The sequence below is a fragment of the Sphaerodactylus townsendi genome, linkage group LG01 (assembly GCF_021028975.2).
Source record: "Sphaerodactylus townsendi isolate TG3544 linkage group LG01, MPM_Stown_v2.3, whole genome shotgun sequence".
Taxonomy (NCBI): Eukaryota; Metazoa; Chordata; class Lepidosauria; order Squamata; family Sphaerodactylidae; genus Sphaerodactylus; species Sphaerodactylus townsendi.
Window position 1 is genome coordinate 153,142,565 of NC_059425.1, and position 21,733 is coordinate 153,164,297.

General features: G+C 43.0%; 1 protein-coding gene across 2 annotated transcripts in view; it reads right to left on the reverse strand.

The window, feature by feature from the left end:
- The window catches only part of MYOM2 (myomesin 2), a 104,985-nt gene that overhangs the window by 68,384 nt on the left and 14,868 nt on the right, over window positions 1–21,733 (reverse strand). For both annotated transcript variants that reach the window (XM_048497607.1, XM_048497597.1), the window contains 5 exons: window positions 21,548–21,686; window positions 19,926–20,083; window positions 17,489–17,581; window positions 144–232; window positions 8–55 (listed from right to left, as the gene is read on the reverse strand). In XM_048497607.1, the coding sequence (XP_048353564.1) occupies window positions 8–55; window positions 144–232; window positions 17,489–17,581; window positions 19,926–20,083; window positions 21,548–21,686 (527 nt within the window). The remainder of the gene's footprint in view (window positions 1–7; window positions 56–143; window positions 233–17,488; window positions 17,582–19,925; window positions 20,084–21,547; window positions 21,687–21,733) is intronic.

Genomic DNA, 21,733 nt, shown 5'->3' on the forward strand with positions numbered 1-21,733 from the left:
AACTTACAACGAATGGGTAAAACTCCAGCAGGGAATGGCTCTTCATCTCTGTATCCTGTAAAAAAAATGACAAGCGTAATATAAAACCCAAAAGCACTCTTTCAGGGATGTCTATACATGAAATGTTTCCAAGACTGACATACTCCGCACGATTACAGCAGCATTGGTAGATGCTTGTCCATGCACATTTGTTGCAACTGCAGAATATGTAGCAGTATCGTCGTAACTGGATCTAAACAGGGCGAGAAACAGAGAGAGCATCCTGTTTAGACTCTCACTCAAAAACGTACACATCAAGGGCCAACTTGTACATAGCAAGTCCTGCTCAATCACTATCTTAATTCACTAGTCGTAGATGCTGATCCTTTATGGTTCAGCAGAGGTATTGTCAGAGGTGGTGCTAAAGATTCCTAGATTGACTGTGCTGGGGGACTTCAACATCTATGCTGAGGAGAGGGACAGTCCAGGATTTTATAGCTGCCTTGAGTCTCTCCCTAATCATGCCTGGTCCAGCGCATGAAAGAGGTCACAGCCTGTACTTTATCTTTTGCACTGAGCCTTTGAGGGAAGGTTTAGTTTCAGGACTGGAGGTTCACTCTGAACCATGGTCTGACTACCCACCTAAAGCGCCAACATCCTACATGAATGAGGGCACAGTTTAAATGGTCTGCCCTTGGAGGCTCATGAAGCCTACTGGATTCCAGAATGCTCTGGGGGATTTTAGGATTCCAAACATGTCAGGGAATTTAAAAAAATGTGGTGTGCATCTTGTGAGCAGACAGATCAATGTGATCTAGGTGACAGCACTTGTCAGTCAAAAATACCTGTCAAAACCTGATGTATCTGTACAGAACCGGTTTAAACCTGATCACTGACCTTTACTGTGATAGGCTAACAGAAGTATAAAGGTAGAGCATGTTCAACTGTACTGTGTCTAGGGATTTCTGAGTTGCTGTGGAGCATGCTGTCAATTGTTTGCTGATACTGTCTACACTGTAAATAACCTGCACCTAAAGATAAAGTCTTCTTTGGAAGTGAAACTACTTTATGGTGTTGTGTTGTTTCTTCTGCTGTGCCAAGCCTATTGCAGCCGCACTTATCCTGCCTCAGTAACGCAGTTTCCGCAGAAAAAGGTCTACTCTGTCAAAACATTGAGGCTGCAGTGGAAGCATGGAACTTGATGCTCATTGAAACTATCAAGAAGTTTGCTCCTTCTCCCACCCATGGAATGAAACTCAGCCCCCTAGTTTACCTAGGAGCTGAGTGATCTGAAAAACATTGGGAGAAATCTAGAATGGCACTGGTAGAGAAATCGTACTGAATCTGACAGATCATGCTATAGAGTTAACTGCAAGACTTGCAAAACAGCAGTGACGGTGGCAGCGGAAGGTTACTTATCTACTATTACAGCATCAGTTACTTCATATTCAACTCATTTGTTTGAGACAGCTTAACATCTGTTGATGCCTAACTCTGAATCTTTACTGTCCTGGACACAGACAATCAGAAACTCTCCTGACTTTCCACAAACTATGCAAAACCGAATTATTCCAGAGGACTTTTGCATAGATAAAAGGCTGGCAGCATACAAAATGGTTCAAATACTTACGTGGATAGATGATTAGAGGCTGTGGTCTACACTGCTGTGTATAGTTTATTGTACGTAGGATCCTATGTAATTTTGCACTGGTTAATGTGCCATGTTAATACTTATGCTATGTTTCAATTCTTATTGAGGTTTGTGGTTGGTTCCAGACTTCTACAGTCCCACTACATCAGCCGTTCTCAACCTGTGGGTCGGGACCACTTTGGGGGTCAAACGACCCTTTCACAGGGGTAGCCTAAGACTCTCTGCATCAGTGTTCTCCATCTGTAAAATGGATGAATGTCGGGTCACCACAACATGAGGAAATGTATTAAAGGGTTGCGACATTAGGAAGGTTGAGAACCACTGCGCTACATTGTCTATTGAATGTCCCATTCTGCTGATTGTACTGACCCACTCTGTGTAATCCACCTTGAATCCCTGTGAGAGAGGCAGACCATAAATAACGTTAACAAATAAATAAACCTTCTTCTGTTCAAAGTCTGCATTTCAAAAAAACAAACCAGGCAGGTCACACCCTGGATTTGATCTTCAGTGGCAGGGGGGCGATGAGCTCAGTTTCTACTGACAAAGTGCCATAGTCAGACCATTGTGCCCTGAAGGCCATTTAGGCATCTTGCCTCCACCCTGTTCAGGTGGCGAATGTATTTATGTTTACCCATGGAGACTTATGGATCCAGAATGCTCTGCAGAATCTGAGGCCTCTCAGCAACTCGCTGAATGAGCCGGTGGAAGATTGGCATAGCAGTCTTTCTGAAGCCAGCTTGATATCGACAAAATCCTGATAGTTGTGAAGCCTACCACTTGCCACTTGGACCTGTGGGACAATTAATGAGTTCCTTTCATTGAGAGGTCATCCCTGAGGAATTGGTCAGGCTGCTCTTAAAGAAACCATTTATTGGATCCTTCTGATCTATCCAGCTACTGCCCAGTGTCTCATCTGGTATTTCTGGGTAAGATAGTTGAGAGAGCAGTTGCACGCTGTGAGAGTGTAGTGGGTTAAGAGCAGGTGCACTCTAATCTGGAGAACCTGGTTTGATTCCCCGCTCTGCCACTTGAGCTGTGGAGGCTTGTCTGGTGAACTAGATTAGCTTGTGCACTCCAACACATGCCAGCTGGGTGACCTTGGGCAAGTCACTGGAGCTCTCTCAGCCCCACCCACCTCACAGGGTGTCTGTTGTGAGGGGGGAAAGGAAAGGAGTTTGTAAGCCCCTTTGAGTCTTCTTGCAGGAGAGAAAGGGGGATATAAATCCAAATCTTCTTCTTCCTCCTCTTCAAAACAGCTTCAAGTCTTTCTGAACAATGCATTGGTACAGGACCTGTTTCATTCTGGGATGGAAACACCTCTGGTCACCCTCACAAATGATCTCTGGAGACAGCTGGATCAAGGCAGGTCAGTGCTGCTGATTCTGACAGATGTAACAGCAGTGTTAAACACAGTCAACCATGCTCTTGGCTCACCACCTTGATGGTGCTGGAATATGTGAGACAGCTTTACAGTGGCTGTTCTCACTCCTCCAGGGCTGGAGACAGAGGGTGATCCTCTCCCCGAGGGTGAGGGTGAAGATAGAACATCACCGTGGTATCCATTGGTGTGTGGAGTATTAAAAGGGTGATCCTCTCCTTGATGCTGTTTAACATCTTCTTACATGCTTCCCCTTGCCCAACTGGTCCAGAGTTTGGGACTGGTTTACTATGAGTATACTGATGAAACCCAGCTGGATCTGTTGATGGCCAGACTCAGTCCTAAATATTCTGGCCAATTGTCTGGAGGATGTGGTGAAATGGTTGAAGCAGAGCCAGCTGAAGTTAAATTCGTTGAAAATGGAGTTCCTGTGGCTGGGCCGTTGTGACAAAGAGGGAAGTAGGCTCCTCCCAGATCTTGATGGAGTACAGCTAACACTGTTTCTAGTTGTCAGGAGTTTGGGAGTGCTACTTATCTAAGCCTCCTTATCTATGGAGACTCAGGTTGCAAGTGTGGCCAAACTGGCATTTTACTATCTTCCCCAAGCCAGGTTAATGACACACTACTTGTTGCACCCTGGCCCAGCCACAGTGATCCATGAAATGGTCACTGCCAGATTAGACTATTGTAACTCAGTCTATGCTGGACTACCCTTGAGTCTGACTCAGAAACTCTATCTGGTTCAAAATGCAGTTGTACATGTCCTTATGGGGTCCTTGTGGCATGAGCACATCCATCCAGTACTCTGCCAGCTGCATTGGCTTCTGCAGGAGTATCATGTTTAAGGTTTTGGTATTAACCTTTAAAGCCCTGAACAGTCTGGGACCTTCATACATTGTGGGACCACCTCTTCAAAGACACCCCCAGGAGAATGCTTCATTCTATGAACTACTTGTCACAGGTCCAAAAGACATCCACCCATCCCCAGTCTGGTAGAATGCTGAGTCAAATAAAACCAGAGCCCTGCAGGGCCTGCAAGACAAAGCTATTTTGCCCGGTCTGCAGTTGAAAGCAGCAACGACAATCTAACAAAACTGGCCTCCCTCTGCTTCCACTTCTCTCTACTCCTACCCCCTTCCCTTTCATTTTATTTAGAATGGATTAAGGCACCATTGGTAGATATCATTTCAGGGAACTGGTTTAAATTGTTAATTTTATAATCTTATGAGCTTGTGGTTAATATGTTGTGTGCCACCCTAAGCCTGTTTGGGAAAGGGCAGTCTCCAATTATGAATGAATGAATGAATGAATGAATGAATGAATGAATGAATGAATGAATGAATGAATGAATGAATGAATGAATGGGAGAGATCTGCTTCTACCTCTTCTGACCCTTCTGGGACCTGTGACAGCTCAGCTGATCTGGCAGAACCCACCAACAAGGTTCCCTTTTGTGAAGCCGGGGTAGCAGAGGTGCCTATACCAGAATAACATACACTATTGTAACTTGCTCTGTCTCAGGGGATTTGGGCACTAAGGGGACCATACAGTTTCACAGTTCAAACCAGTTGAAAGGATCAGGTAGTGGATGATCTGAAAGGGCCTCTATCTGAGACTCTTGAGAACAGCTGCAAATCAGGATAGTCAGTACCAACCTTGTTAGATCAGTGGTCTGACTCAGAATCAGGCATGTGTTCAAAAATCTGCAGTGCTGCAGCTTTTGCTTCACTCAGAACTGAGGCTCTGCCCTGGACAGAATATGACAACCCCAGCTCGGAAGGCCGTCTACATGTGATGAGGTTCTACAAACCACATGTTCTCATCTGCCCCCAGGTGATAATCTGCGTGAAAAGGGGCCTATATTGACACAGTTTTGTCGATCTGCAACGGTTCTAATTTCATTACAAGCTAAATAATGGGATAACCGTAAAACATGAATGCCTTTGTAACCCTGAAGGACTTTTCACCAGCTAGTTCTAGCCAGCAACTAACTGCCACTTTTCATCTTTTTGTGCACTCTGATGAATTCTTTGTGAAAACAGATGTTTTAAAAAGCTTCATCAGCTCCCTACTGGAGAGTAATGGCAGTTTCTGTACCTTCTACTGATCCAGTAGCATCAGAACTTGATTAGTATTACTTTAAAAAAAACAGATTTGATCAAAATCATGTAATAACCCAAAATACCTACATAATGGTAAGGTTAAAACAGCTAGGGGACTAGTGATGTGAATATTTCCTTGCTTATGTCAATCCTGTAGAACTAATATGGGATTAATAAATATTATGCAGTCATGCGTGGCGTGGTGGTTAAGAACCCTGGGAAACCCTGGTTCAAATCCCCACTCACATCATGGAAGCTTGCTGGGTGACCTTGGGCCAATCACACACTCTTAGTCCTGACCCTGGTTAAGAACATAAGAACATAAGAACAAGCCAGTTGGATCAGACCAGAGTCCATCTAGTCCAGCTCTCTGTTACTCGCAGTGGCCCTCCAGGTGCCTTTGGGAGCTCACATGCAGGATGTGAAAGCAATGGCCTTCTGCTGCTGCTGCTCCTGAGCACCTGGTCTGCTAAGGCATTTGCAATCTCAGATCAAGGAGGATCAAGATTGGTAGCCATAAATCGACCATCCATGGTTAGTATATGGATGGGAGACCTCCAAGGAATACCAGGGTTGTGACAAGGAGGCAGGCAATGGCAAATCACCTCCGAACATCTCTTGCTTTAAAAACCCTAGGGGTCACTGTAAGCTAGTTGTGACTTGACAGCAAAAAAAATATGCAAACATCAGCCGTCTACACATCACATTAAAGCAGCAGGTGCTTTCTTCCCCTCCAGTGGAGTGAGTCTAGGTGCCACCTGTCTTTGCTAAGCAGACAAGCAAACAGTCCTGCATAATAGATCGATTTGACCCGTTTCGGCCTTCAATCTACCTGTTTCCAGTTTCTTAATTTTTTATTGATTTACCTTTATTGACTGAAATGTTCATTTATCATCTTATTAACAACAACTTGTCAGTTTCAAAGGAGGTACAAAACTGCTTCAGGATGGAAGGGAGAAGCTCCTAATAGCATAAGAACTAGCCAATCAGTGACATGCACAGCTGGCTTTTACTACAAACTCACAAAACAGGTGTTCTCCAAGGAAAATTGCTTGCTTCAGGCAACTGTAGTGAGTGCTTTTTCGTAGCTTAACTAATGCTTGTATAATGTGATATTTCTTGTTAGATAAGAATCCAATCAAGACGGGATGACAGAAAAACAATAGTATTTTAAATGTTCAGGCGGCCACATGCTAGCTCACAGTTTCTAATCTCATGACAAGAACCCCTGATCACTAGCCGGCCTTCTGGGAGCTGGCCTTATGGCAAGATATAGGCCCAAGTACAAATCTAGCATTGCCAACTTCCAAGTGGGGCCTCCAGATTTCCCAAATGACAACCGATCTGACTACAGAAATCAGCTGCCTTGGAGAAAATGGCTGCTTTAGAAATGAACTGTATGACCTTATGCCCTGCTGAGCTCTTTCCTTCCCCAAACCCTGCCCTCCCCAGATTCCCCCCCCCCCAAAAATCTTCAGGAATTTCCCTAACCCAAAATTGACAATCCAATGCAAAGTTGCCAGGAGTAAAGAGATTGCAAGATAGACAATGGGATGCAGTGCATGGTCCATTCTGATGGTCTTGAAAATGTGGTGGTGCACTGTTTCCACATCACGATAGTCCCCTCACATTGGGACACAGAACAACGCTACAAATCTGTTCAGCCGCAGTAACCCACAAGCAGGCAGAGAGTGATGCACGGGCCGAATCAAACTCTCCTGAGCACTTTTCAAAAACTGCCCTTTCATTCTCACCCATGAAAAATACTTCTGTGATGATAGGTTCCAGAATATTTGCTGGCAGGTATTTGCATAAAACCCAGTTTCATCACATCTTTGCCTTTCTGCTCATTGTTCAGCTCTCACCCCCCTCAGACTCCACTGGAGAAGTCTCAGAGGCCACCACTTTGAAGTTTCTGTGTCTATAATAGAACATTTAGCATGCCTGCATCAGATTTCCTTTTCAAAGATGGGGTGTCTTTTATCTTGGGAAAGTCAGGTGAAAGGGATACAAATACGGCTTTCAGTTGCCTGTTATGCTATGAACCCTTGATGCAACAGACAAGGACTGAGACACAGAGAGAGCCTGAATACCAAGCGTGACACAGGGATGTGGATTTTGCCGTTTGCTTTCAGTGAAAGCAGACAGATATGCCACAGCTATGCTTTGCTACATGAAGGAAAAGACTAAGATGGGGAGGGGGGGAAGGACCGAGCTATGGCCAGGAACTTACTGTGAACTACGCCACCCAGCAATCATTGGTGGAATATATGTGACTTTGTTTTGATCACTTGCCTATGAAAGACAGTTTATCTGTGGAGCTAACCAAGGCATTGCTTTTTATTATGTGCAAGGATTATAGCTCCTCCTAGAGGTGATTCACTGCAAATACTAAATAACACTAAGGTAAAAAACCATAATTAGCAAGTGAAAAAGAACATTGAGCATTACCACAAAAGTATATTATACAGGCATTGAGGGAAATACTGTGTGCTCTGTGTAGATGGAAAGACTTTGAATTAAACTAGCAGGTTTCACAGAGAATGCCTGAAAAGGACGAACTATATTTAAAACCCAGATCTACATAAAAATGAATGGGTTAAATTCCTGTATCATCTAATCAGGCAGTTTCTGAATTCTGTCAGATTAACACAGTCTGAATTCTGTCAGATTAACACTGTATGTTCAATAATGTATTGCATCCCATTTCTACTTAGCCTAACTGTACACAATTCAGAAAAACCATCAATATTGACATATTATTCAGATTTAATGCTGCGGTCAAAACTGCAGCGAAGAGTCAGACTACTCTCCTCATAAAATAAGAACTGCCTTGCTAGATCAAGTCCATCACTCTGATCCCTACAGCAGAGGTGGTCTGGAATTTTCCTAGTGGGCCATGGAATATTTTATCCCACATACCCAATGGTATGCTATCTCTGAAAATGGGAGCCCCACTCAGCTGTAGAGCTTAAAAACAGTCCAGTAAACCATTCAGCAGCTATCTATTAGGGAATGGTTAAAGGTGACAATACAGGAGGTTTGGGGTCTGAACAGTGCCCTACTAGAAGACAAGAAACCTTTTGAGAAGTTTATTCGTGCCACTTTGAGTTCCATGATGGCACTAAGGTGAGATATAAATGCTATCAACAACCTTCATGCAGAGTGCTAAAATAGCCCCAGTCCTTCTGTTTCCGTAACCTGAAGGCCTTCACTAAGGGTACTGAATCCTCTACTTCTATTAAGAGGTAGAAAAATAACAGTCTACTGGCCAACAGTTGTGCAGTCACTACTGCTTCTTGAATATGCTCAAAACCAAGATACATGAAAACCAAGAGTGCCTGGCTCTTGATGCTTAAAAAAACAGAGAGAAAACAGACCCACCAATTTTTTTTTTGCAGATTCTTGTGCAAATGTAGACGTCTGAGACAGGGAAATTGACAAATGAAAAAGGATCCAGTTGCAACTCTAAGGCGATGGGGTGATGCCACATCTTTGGCTCCTCAAGAATTTTTCCACTGGAGCCAGGGAGCACCCAGCGTATTCATAGGAATAAATGTCACACTTGCATCATTTGGAAAAGTTCTCTGCATACGTTTCAGAGAAGTGTTAAGATGACAGCCAAGAAATTCCTAAGCTGCTTTACGTGGTCAAGTATCAGATGACTTGAGGCTCAGCATATTGGTATGAACAGCTGAGAAAAATACAGAAATAGGTAGAGAATCCGAACCAAATTTTTAAGCACTTTAAGTAGTGTTATATAACTATTTGAATCTTGCCAGTAATTTCAATGAAACAAAATTTTTCTGCTGCCCAGCAACACTATCTGCCTTTTCCTAAAGGAAAGCAACTTTCTAGGCCTCAAGAAAATACCTGTTTAAAAGTTCAAATTGTCTACTTCTTTTTGGTTTTGGAAGTCCAATAGTATCTACAAACCTTACAGTAGATAAAGCCCTGACCCTGGTTAAGGCCAACCACACATCTTTGGAGCCAGGGACTACCAGCAAGTTCTTATTAGCAGACTGGAGTGTCCTCCATGGGCAATATGGTGCGATGCGGTTCCACAGATACAAGGGTCCAGACTGCTCAGGGCCTTAAAGCCTTGAACCTGATTTGGAACTCCACCAGGAACCAGTGCAGCTGCCATAGCACTGGTATGATGAGCTCTCTTGCTAATGTACCAGTGAGGAGTCTAGCCACTGCGTTCTGGACCAGTGTTAGTTTACGAGTCAATCTCAAGGGCAGGCCCATGTAGAGTGAGTCATTATGGCTAGATCAGGGTGGGATAAGTGGGGGGGGGGGGCAGCTGCCTAGCCTGCTAAAGGTGGTAGAAGGTGATCCTCGCAGTATTGGTGATTTGGGAAAGGGAGGACCCCAAAGTCATGCCCAGGCTTTTAACAGATGTCGCTGGATGTAATGCTGTATAACCAAATCCTGGCAGCTGGAAATCCTGTACCAGACCTCTCTGACATAGCCACAGGACCTTTGTCTTCAATGAATTCAACCTTAGTCTGCTCCTTTCCATCCAACCAGAGATGGCCTCCAAACACTGTGCCAAAACATCTGGGGCAGTGGCTGCTTGGTCTTCCATCAACAAAACAAGCTGAGTGTCATCAGCATATTGGTGAAAACTCAGCCAGAGCTCCCAACAAGCTGCACCGGGGGTCACATGTTGATGTCAAGCAACACTGGGGAAAAGATAGTACACTGCAAACTAGTGGGTACCTCTAAGTCAGAGGTCTGCAACCTGCAGCTCTCCAGATGTTCATGGACTACAAATCCCATCAGCCCCTGCCAGCATGGCCAATTGGTCATGCTGGCAGGGGCTGATGGGAATTGTAGTCCACGAACATCTGGCGAGCTGCAGGTTGCAGACCCCTGCTCTAAGGTTGCAGACCCCTACATGTGTCAACCAATCGAAAAAAATAAATAAATAAAATAAATAAAATGTCCCCAGTCCTGGAGAAATGAGGCCAACCATTTCAACCCTGAATTCCAGCATTGGTGAGGCAGTGGGCCAAAAAATCATGATTGCCCATGTCAAATGTTGTGGTGAGATTTAATAACACCAACTGAACTACCTCAATCTAGCTGCATCCAGTACTCATTTGTGATGACAACCAGGATGGTCTCTGTCCCGTGGTCAGGGCAGAAGCTGCACTGGAAGGGATCCAAAACCAATGTGTCCTCCAGAAATGCCTGTAGCTATTATGCAAGTACTCTCTCAACTACCTTGCAGAGAAACAATACATTCAAGACATAGGCTCTAATGATGACTTCTTTAACAGCATGCGTACCACTGCCTCATTCAACCTCCCTAGGAAAACTCCCTGAGAGTGGTTGACAATTTCCAACAGGGGGCCCTGCAGTACCTCATGACTGGCTGTCACCAGCCATGAAGGACATGGGTCCAGAGAACAAGTGGAAGGTCTTGAAATTTCAAGCAGTCTGTCAACTTTGGATAGAGAGAGAAGAACAAAGTGGTCTAATACAGGGCCAGAAGATGGCCAAGGGACCTCCAGTTCCCTTACAGTTTCAATCATAGTTTGGGGTGGAATGACAAGACTTTATCTGCGAAGTAGCTCTCAAAAGCTTCACAGCTATGTGCCAATTCACAAGTTTTAGATCCCATTAATTTTATTGTGGTTCAATTGGTGATTTTAAAAAAAAATAGGGCCGTTTCCGCACGGGCGGAATATGGCGGCCTGGGGACAGCAAAAACGCCGTCCCCAGGCCACCATTCGCACAGGGGGCGCAGCTGCATCGCAGCCGCGCCGCCCTCACGCCGCCCGACCGGCACGAAGCCGGCATTTCCGGAGTGCGCTGGGAAGCGCAATTTCCCGGGAACGCCGGTTCACACGGCAGCGGCTTCAAAGCGCCTCCCCCCCCCACTCCCTCCCTGCACTTACCTTGTCCCTGGGCCTCCGGCGTGTCGCCGAGGCCTGGGGACACGCCCCCCTGCCCTGCGACGCTGGAGCAGGCGTGCAGGGCCGGAGGGCGTGTCCTCAGGCCTCGGCGACGTGCCGGAGGCCCGGGGACATGCCGGGTTGGCCGGGTGACGGCGGTCTGCGGCGCCGGCGTCCCGGCTCTTTCTGGGACCATCCATGCGGACGGTTCCAGCGTCGTCGGGTCGGCGCAAAATGCGTCGACCCAGCCGCTTCCGCCTCCATGCGGAAACGGCCTAGGGTTTTTACATATTTTTTTCTAATAATGGAGCAGCAGTGGCGTAGGAGGTTAAGAGCTTGTGTATCTAATCTGGAGGAACCGGGTTTGATTCCCAGCTCTGCCGCCTGAGCTGTGGAGGTTTATCTGGGGAATTCAGATTAGCCTGTACACTCCCACACATGCCAGCTGGGTGACCTTGGGCTAGTCACAGCTTCTCGGAGCTCTCTCAGCCCCACCTACCTCACAGGGTGTTTGTTGTGAGGGAGGAAGGGCAAGGAGATTGTAAGCCCCTTTGAGTCTCCTGCAGGAGAGAAAGGGGGGATATAAATCCAAACTCTTCTTCTTCTTCTTCTTCTAATTTTATAATCTAAGACAACTACAAACATGGTGGATCTGCCACCCTACATAGAGAAAAATATCAGAAAATAGTGTCAATCTTTATCCCCAATAAAATTACCATTAGCCCATACAGTGACATTTAAAAGAGTAAGTAAATATCAGATCAAAAGAAGAAACAGCAAATAAAAACTGACTTCCCAACTCTCTTCTACTTGTATAATTGTGTAACCTTTAAATTTTAAGCCAATTATTCTTAATTTCTCCCACCCACCCATCTTTATGAAAATTAGCCCTATTACTATTTACTAACTTATACAGAACCAGATTTAGGCATCATAGTAACATATATGTTAACAATTTTTACCTAAATCTTTTCTCCTTTGTAACGGTTACAAGCCTCTATAATATATCGGCCATTTTTTTTTTACATTTTCCTGAACATTACAAATTGCTCCAAATTTCTTAACTCTAATTCATCTTGCAGATCCTTGAATTAATATTTGCTTGATAGTATCTACTCTAATGTTAAAACAGTAAGAAAGAGAGCAGGGGCGTAATGAGGCAGCCCTGGGCAAACTATAGCCCTGGGCAAAACCTGAGTTGGATGCCCCACCCCCCACGGGCGGCCACTCCACCATCACCAAAAAATTTTTTTGCACCAGGACATTGGTGCCTGCAGGGGGTGCATTTTTAGACATATCAGCACCAGAATTTCAGCATATCATCAGAAGACTGTCCTTATGCTACTCCCCAAGTTTGGTGAGGTTTGGTTTAAGGAGTCCAAAGTTATGGACTCCCAAAGGAGGTGACCCATCCCCCATTGTTTCCAATGGGAAATAATAGGAGATGGGGGCTACAGTTTTGAGGGTCCATAACTTTGGCCCCCCTGAACCAAACTGCACCAAACTTGGGGGGTGCCATCATCTCCAGATGATACCCTGAAATTTTGGTGCCGATACATCCAAAAATGCACCCCCTGCAGGAACATCCTAGAAATTTGCCCAAGAATCTTTGTTCTGCATTGAGTTTTCTGCATTGCTGTCAATGGGGGCTGCAGGCTGGGGGGGCACATTTCTGAAGGCACAGTCTCAAAACTTTCAGGGTCTCATCAGGAGACTGCCCTAATGATACCCCCCAAGTTTGGTGCACCCCCTGCAGGCCAAAAATGGAAAACCACTAAAATACCCAAAAACGAACCGAGCATTTTGATGCCCCCCGCAAGGTGATGCCCTGGGCAGCTGCCCACCTTGCCCAATGGGCATTACGCCAGTGAAAGAGAGGTGAGTATTTTCTTCAGGTTGACTGCAGATCTTTTTTGTTCTTATTAAAGAATTTTCCTGTAGTCTAAACATCTGTGGTTTCCAGTTCAGTTCCATTAAAGGTAAAGCTGAGACTGTCTGGTAGCAGGCACCTGAAAGGGAGTCCTTTATTTTTCAAGGAGTCTGCAAGAAATTTGTATTCTTTTCGCTTCATTAAAGTCTTTTTTGGCAGCTCCTGCATTATAATCAAATTCTGACCTTGATATTGCATTTTTTTATTGTTGCGCTTGGATAGAATTTCTTCTTTGAAAGATCTTCTTGTCAGATATATCACACAATCTCCTCAGGCAATTTCTTTTTTCTTAGTAGCCACTGACCTTACTAGATATATTTTATTGACCACAGCTTCAGTTTCTCCAATGGGTAAAGACATAAATCTTGCCACTTCTTGGATAAAGTATTTTTAAGGTCTTCCCCAACTTTCTGTGGCATAGCCCTGATTCTTAATGTGAACTCTTTTTGCTTTAACTCTAACCAGAATAATTTCTAAGCTTGCTGATGGATTTCTTTCTTGTGTACTTCATTTTTAGTCTCTAAGGCCTTCATGTCATCTGTCTCTTTTTTGGGTCAGAGGCTAATCCTTTTATAACTTTTTTTTCTTTAATTTCCATAATCATTGTGTCAATATGACCATTATTTTGCTTTATTTCCATCAAATCTCTCTGCATGGAACTTAACGTCAACTCCACTTTCTGTACTGGATCCACTTGGATGTCATGCTGCTCTATTTTATGATTAACCAGTCATTTTTTCTTATTTATACAGTTTTGTTCAAAAATCATTGCTACAGTTCTGTAATTTATTATTCCACCACAGTTCTGTATTTTATTATTTCACCACTGGATGAATTTCTTGCTCTTCTTATCGCAGTCTACATTTACTCTATTCTGTCTTCTGCTGTTTCCCTCTGAATCTTTGTCCTTCATTCACCAATAAAACCTTCTTTATGATATTTATATCAATTGCTGCCTTTTTAGTCATATACAGATTTCCAGATTGCAATTGTATAAAATAGTCCTTTATTTCAGTTTCAGAGTTTTTCAGTTTCAAAATGGGGATTGCTTAATGATATTACATACAGTGGAACCTTGGTTTTCATCAGTAATCCGTTCGGATTACCTCGGCGAAAACTGAAACCGGCAAAAACCGAAGTATGCCATTTGCGCAGGTACAACGCAAACAACGCAGCTAACTTATGCAAAAGTCACAGCTAACTTACGCAAAACTTACGCATGCCAACAAAATCTGAGGTGACTGACAAAAACCGAGGTAAGAAACGGCCGGCGACGATCAACAACAACCAAAACCGACGAACTCCGAGATCAATGTAAACCAAGGTTCCATTGTAGTTCATTCAACCAGCTTGGAAACTTAAGGTTACTTATCTTTTAGCGGAATCAAAATCCTTGCTGGCTGAGACACAAAGTTTCTGATGAAATGTCTGTTTAGTTTTTATTTCTTCTGTTCACAGATCACTGGAGATTCCACATCATCAGAGCTTTGTCAGTAAATCTGCCTCACTTCTCATCTCACTGCCAGGTTGATGATGTTAATCAGTATGCTTCAGTAGATGAGGGGGTTGTGGGCATTGGCATTCTCCCAGCTCCCAGTCCTTTAAATTCACCCAATCAGTGCAAAATAGTGACCTCTACAGCTCCATTGATCCACAGAGCTGCATTTTCGCCTTAGAATAACTATTTAGGCAAAAAAAAAATACCCCAGCAAGCCTACCTCTCCTCTTGGGAGAGGTGCCGCCATGGTGATGACATGGCTGGAAGTCAAAAGCAGTGAGTTGTTGAAACAAAGTACTAATTGAAGTGAAAGCACAGTAGTACATATCTAAGAATAATGGCATGGTGTAAACTGTGTGATATTTAAGAAGTCAAGAAGTACATGAGTAATATTAGCAGGTGTATTCTGCATTACATTGTGCAAGAACAGATAAAACATCCCAGGGAGCCACTGAATATCCTTTGTTTCCCAGTCCAAGGATACGAGTCCTTCTCTTGATTTCAGCTTTCAATTTCCTGGCCAAATATTTCAAATCAGCTTTAGGACCTTTTCTGTAAAATGACTGTTGTAATAGATCATTGAGAAGTGAAACAATTTGAACACTTTAAAAAAACAGCAGAATAAATATGTATCCTTTTGGACACAGTGGTGGAACTTAGTTATCAAGCCATAATAGGACACAATGGTATTTAATTGTAATTAAAGGGTTCAAATCAATGAATGAATATTTTAATGTGGTCATCAAGCAATGCTCTGGAATCAGAAATCAGTTAATATAATCTAAGAGTCTAGTTGAGTATGGGTGTTGGAAAGTATATTTGAGGGAACAGGAGAGACTAACCTTTTACATTCAGGTATCATAAGAAGCTGCAATTAACAGTAATCATGTGCAAACAGTTTATTGCTGTACTCATGTGCCCTTGCATAGATAGATCCTGGTTGAATGCTTCCTGACTTGATCAGGCTCCAATTGATGTTGGAGCGCAGTCACCCTCGATAAACTGGAATATTTTACATCATACAGATGAGTATTCTAAACTGGGATTAAACCACAATTCACAGTGTAATCCTATGCTATGTTACTCCAGTCCAAATTTATTGATTTCACTGGGCTTAGACTGGAGTAACTCTGAATAAGAATGCACTATAAGAATTTCAAGTTGTATGAAGTGAATACACTCAAATTCAAAGGTCCCTGTATTACTCAGTCGTTGACTGGTGCCATTAAATGATCTGCATTCAATTTCATAACTCGCTAATAAATGGCACCAAAGATACATACCCAAAAGATGCAGTAGCTCAATGAAGGATCATCTGCTTTGTATGCAGAAGATCCCATGTTGAATTCTCACCATCTCCAGTTAAAAGGTCAGATAAGAAGTTATTTTAAAGGCCTCTGCCTGAGGGTTACTGCCAGTCAGAGTACACAATATGAGCTTGATAAGCTAATGGCCTGACTAGCTAGCATAAGGCAGCCACATGTGTTTAGAAAATTCTCCACTAACACCATAGTCTCCACTAACACTATTGGCCTGTCATCTTACTATTCAAACACTCGCAGTAATGCTATACTCCACCAGAAACTTCCAAATTCACTCAGATACACCCAAATTAAATTGCTGAAATCTCCAATTACAGGATCACATACAGCAGCAAAGAGTTTTCTCAAACAGAAATCTGTCAATCAAATTAGACCGTACTGAGCTAGAGGAACCAACATTTGATTTGGTAGCTGGCAATTTCAAAAGGTCAGTCATGAAGACACCGTTCACTGAAATCAAAGAAACCCTAAAAAAATACGTTTTCCAAATATATCTAAGGTTCTCGTTCAATTACCTTTCTAGAGGTCATTTGTGTGCTTTTTTCCAGCCGGCCTAAAAGCCAGGAAGACTGAAAATGACATATGGAGGTAGCCAAGAAGTAGCTCAACAGAACAGAACAGAAAAACGTGGAAGGCCATCAGCTGTCCTGCCATTAGACCACACAAAAATAATTGTGGGACAAGGTCCAAGCTGTTGTTTCTGATGAGAAATAGGTGGCTTTCATTTCCAATCCAGAATAGACCATGAGCACTTTCTTGTCCTTTCATGTAGAACAATGTCCAGGATATACAAGAATTCTTTGGAGTTCTTGTTTATTGTATGGCTACTTAAAACCCTGCAAGCAACTTCTGCCAGCCATCAAGGTTGGCAGTCAGATTATTAAACATGAACCTAGCTGGCCCAAAAACCATTCATGTTTTCTAAATGTGGCAACTTTTCATGCCCAAAGTAAAGTTAGCCATTAATCTTATCTGCTGCCATCTAACCAGGTGAAGCAACATAAACGCTATAAAGTACATGCTCTCATCCCCAAAGAAAGCTGTTCCTATGAACGGTCTACAGGTAAAACACAGGGAAGCTAGGCTTGTCAGACCTCTGCCAGGAGGTGGAGAGATCCCTTGCTTGAGGGCCACTTCCCCTAGCACAATTCATGCAGCGGGTAGGGATCTTACCAGGTGCAAAATGAAACCTAGGCCTCAGTGCTGTTGGGCATGTTGATGTCACTTCTAGAAGTGATGTTATCATGTCACTGATGATGTAGGAGATCCTCTGGTATTTCAGCAAAAGTCTATGGTAAAAACAGCTTCCACTTCAAAGTTTTTACCAAAATACCATAGCATCTCCCATGTTGTCAGTGACATGATGATGTTACATTGAAGCCTAGGTCTCAATTTTCACCCATCCACCCTCTCCCCCACCACCAGTTGCCAGGGGGTTCTTGCCAATTCTAAGGGAAGCACAGGTAAGGTCTTTAGAGATTAAAAGAGATTTGATATAGACCTACAGGGCCTACAGGGCAATCTTAAGCAGAGTTTCCATAGATTTCAGTGGATTTGCTGCTTAGGATTGCACTGTTTCGCTTGCTACAACATTGAATCAGTTTCTGTTCTAGTAGAAGGTCATACAGTCTTATATCCCACATTTTCACTGCACAGTATGCTATTTTTACAGGGGTCAGTTATTTATATAATGGTTGGTAATATCTCAGAATAATTTACCTGTTTATTTCCAACACATGCACTCCATATTTGCTTTCAATTCTGTATTTTCCAGGCTCACTTGCAGGGGTAATCAATTCTTCATTTTTATACCTGACAAAGGAAAAGAAAACATACTGTGCTGGTAAACAAATGGCAACAGTAAATACAGTGGAATTAGTGCTGTTTGGACACAATGGGAAAAGAACATAGGCTTTTTGCTCAGCTTTTAATGACCTTCTGTGAATGAATAGAAAATAAATGACACTATCGGAACAGTGCAGAAATGATGACTTACTGTAAAATTCTTCCTTCTTGCCCTTTTTCTCAGGACTGTCCCCCACAAGGCAGTCAAATTAGGCTTTCTGTACATTGAACAGTTGTACAGAAAAGAAAATTCAACAGGGTCAGCTCCTTTCACCCTTCCATGACAAATTCTGCCTGCTGTAATTGCTTCTTCTTTGCATTTAAAGGTACAGTTCTTTTTAATTGCATCCACAGCACTGCATCCAATTGTGTGAATTTTCACTAGAAGGGGAATAACTTGGCCCCCTCTCCTTCTGTTTTAAGGACTGACTTTAAAAAAATGAACAACTGCTGTCACTGTTGGCATAATGTCACTTACAGGAAAAGTAATACCTCCCTAGAAATTGTCTGAAACTCTATGATAAAACCATGGACCTTGGGGATAGTCCTAGAGGCATGATATCACATCCAGGTATTCTCAGAAGTGACATAATGCTGTTGCTGACAGTTGCCCCTATGTCCCTACCTGGCAACCCAAACATAGCCTCATGGCAGAGGCGTAGCAAGGGGGGAAAGCGCCCGGTGCACTGGTGTGTCCTCCACCCCGTCCCGCCCCAGAATATCCCCCCACGCACCCGGAATGCCCTCACCACACCCCCACAGGGGCACGCGCCCGGTGCATCGCATGCACACACACCTGCCCCTTGGAGTTACACCTCTGCCTCATGGTCAGACAGATGATGTCATTACCTCCCTGCAGGGTTACATAAACCATCTAGTTAAGCCTTTCAACGGCTACCATGAACCCCTAGACAAAGGTTCCATTTTGGTTTTACCAAGAGCTATCCTATACATTATATGAAAACATGGGGTTAAAAGTTTAAGTATCTGAAAAGGATTTTCTCTATTGGATTCATGCCAGCTTTGATTTGTGGTCCCTTTCTTCCTCCCTGCCTGAAACCTTTTGAGGAAAAAAATGACCAGAGTTAAATAGCATGATATGGGGGCTTAAAAAACAATACCTCTGCCACACACCCAGAGGAATTTCCAGGAACAGAAATGACAGTGAGTGGGTCAAACAAGAAGTATTATATTTGTTAATATAAACCATAATATAAGACCATCACTCCTGCCTCACTAAGATAGTCCACGTGCTTGATAATTTTTTATCACATGATCTTTTAAGTGATAAAGGCCACAAAACGGGTCATTACTGAGAAAGCAAAATCGAATAGAAAGTTTTACACTTGAATGAGAGACTGCTACCTAGATTACCTTAAAGGCTAGAAGAGAAACTTTCAGAAGTCACCTAAGTAATTACCAAAAAGGAGGCCTATTCTGAGTACTGCATTGTTTGTGCAGTCTGTGGGCAGATTCACACATGCATATATATCACAGATGGCTTTTTACTCCATGCCTGTTCAACAAATACAAAACTCTTCCATTGAAAAGTATTTGAAATGCCTGGTGTTGTATGAAAGATGTTTGAAATATCTTGTGCTATTTGATTTGCAAAGGCTGATTGCAGGCATGCCCCTTATTCTTGGTGCTGCGGGCACTGAGTGATGCCATTGGCACATGTGTATTTGCCCTGGGGCAGGAGAGATTTACAAACATTTCTTATTAAGATCTGTTTTAGTTAAAGGCACATTATATCATCCACTTCTATACAAGACGGAGAGAGAAAAAATTCAAACTCCCTCTGCTCTATAAATACTCATGAACAAATAATACCAACTGAATCTCATTTTCTTAGACAGACTTACAGCATTTACCCTCATATTTTCAACCAGATGCAGCAATATTTGGCTGTTATCTTCCTGTATTAAAATTAATAGTAGTTTTGGCTATTCATTTGAATAGAAGTAATGTTAAACATTAGAATAGATGCTGTTTGAAAGAATGCATGATACATCTCCTCTTGCTCTTTCCTAAACAATTAGATTAGGGTTAAATAGATTTGAAGTTAAGAGGGCTGATATTTTAAGTTAGGAGTTCTGCAATATCCAGTGTGAGTTTGCAACACAAAGTCCATAACCTTCTGCTCCTTTAACTGCAGTGTCAACAGTAGCCATTCAGCATTCCATGGAGGATTATAAAAGGTTTTTAACACAGACATTATGTATGTGACACTGAATAGCTGACCTACAAATACCAAATTAAAAAAAGCTTAACACCATTTTGAGATTCTTGGAAAGGATCAAAGCCTTACCATTGTACAACAGGGGTGGGAAATCCTTGGACAGTGAAACATAGCGTCACAGCCATCTTTTCCCAAACAGTATGAGACCGGAGCCGTACCAAAATTTCCGGGGCTCGGCTTATAGTCTCTTCCACGGCATATCTTTCTAGAGCCATCTTTTCTTCTACCTGTAATGCAACAGAGACAAAAAAAAAGTAGATATGGAACAGAACGTATTATTTGTGATGCACAGAACAAATAAGTATTGGGGGTTTTCTAAGCCTGACAGTAAAGTGTTCTGAAATGAAGATTTACAAATATGTCCTGTTTTTAGAAAAAGCTAAAGGATCTGGGGCTTTTCATTTTAGATGAAAGATGACTACAGGATACAAAATACAGGTTTGAAAAATGTAGCAACAAGTGGAGAAAACAGAGAGAGAACTTTGCCTCTGCCTCCCAAAATTCTGTAACTGGGGAACCCAAGTAAGTTGATTGGCAATAGATTCAGGACAAAAAAGGGGGGTACTTTTCTTCATTCAGTGAGTGATTGAACTGTGGAATTCATTGCCAATGGGGGTAATGATTACCATGAGCACACAGCCTAAAAAGGGGATTAAACTGATTCTTGGAGGTTAGGGCCCTTTCCGCACATGCAGAATAATGCACTTTGAATCTACTTTCACAAGCCTTCGACAATACTTTCACAATTGTTTGCAAGTGGATTTTGCTATTTCACACAGTAAAATGCAGCTGCAAAGTGCACTGGAAGTGGATTGAAAGTGCATTATTCTGCATGTGTGGAAGGGGCCTAGGTTAATCAATGGCTTCTAGAAATTGTAACTAAAAAGAAGTAGAAGAGTTTGTTTTTATACTCTGCTTTTCTCTACTATAAGGAGTCTCAAAGCAATTTACAATCACCTTCCCCACCCCCATACACACACACAACAGGCACCTTGTGAGGTAGGTGGAGCTGAGAGAATCATGAGACAATTGTAACTAAACCAAGGTCACCCAGCAGACTTCATGTGGAGCAGTGGAGAATCAAACCCAGTTCTCCAGATTGGAGCTTGCAGCTCTTAAGATCTATACCTCAATGGCTCTCAGAGGCAATAGGCTTTTGAATGGCATTGCAAGGTGGTAAGATTAGGGAGAGGCCATGGATTGTAAGGCTGTTTGCTGGCTCTCTAAGGCAAGTGGTTGGCTACTGTGTTAGGGTCAACAGATGTGATGTAAGCCCTCATCGCACATGCCATCAGGGAACTCACCTTACAAATGGTTTTGTCATTCAATGCAGCACCCCCCTCCCTTGCAGTGTTCAGAGCCGCACTAAGCAATTGAACAGTTGTTATGCTGAGTCCCCCAATGTTATATGTCACTACAAGTCAAGGGACATCATATAGCTAGACCCCAAAACAAGGTGTTAGACTACATGGATCACTGGTCTGACCCAGCAGGGCATTTCTTACATTCATTTTGTTTCTGTCTGTTGTCTTTTATAGAATTACATGAAAATGGAGACTCATGGGTTTGATTGGCTCAAGGGTGACAATGAAACACAGTTGAAACCAGGAGACTGTGAAAGTCAGTTATCTCTCCTAACACGGAATGTATGGTCTTATTTAAGAATGAAACAGAGATGCATTTTACAGTACCATCCTCTGTATGGTGACTTTATCCAGTTGTTCTCTGGCAAGGAGTCTAGCTGAGCGAATCTCTTCTTCCAAGGAAGCCAGCTCAGAAACAAACCGAATTCTTCTGTGTTCACTTGCATGAGTGGTTTGTTCATGACTTCTGCATGACCCAAATAAAAATTATTTAGGACTTGGCCTCAGTGCTCC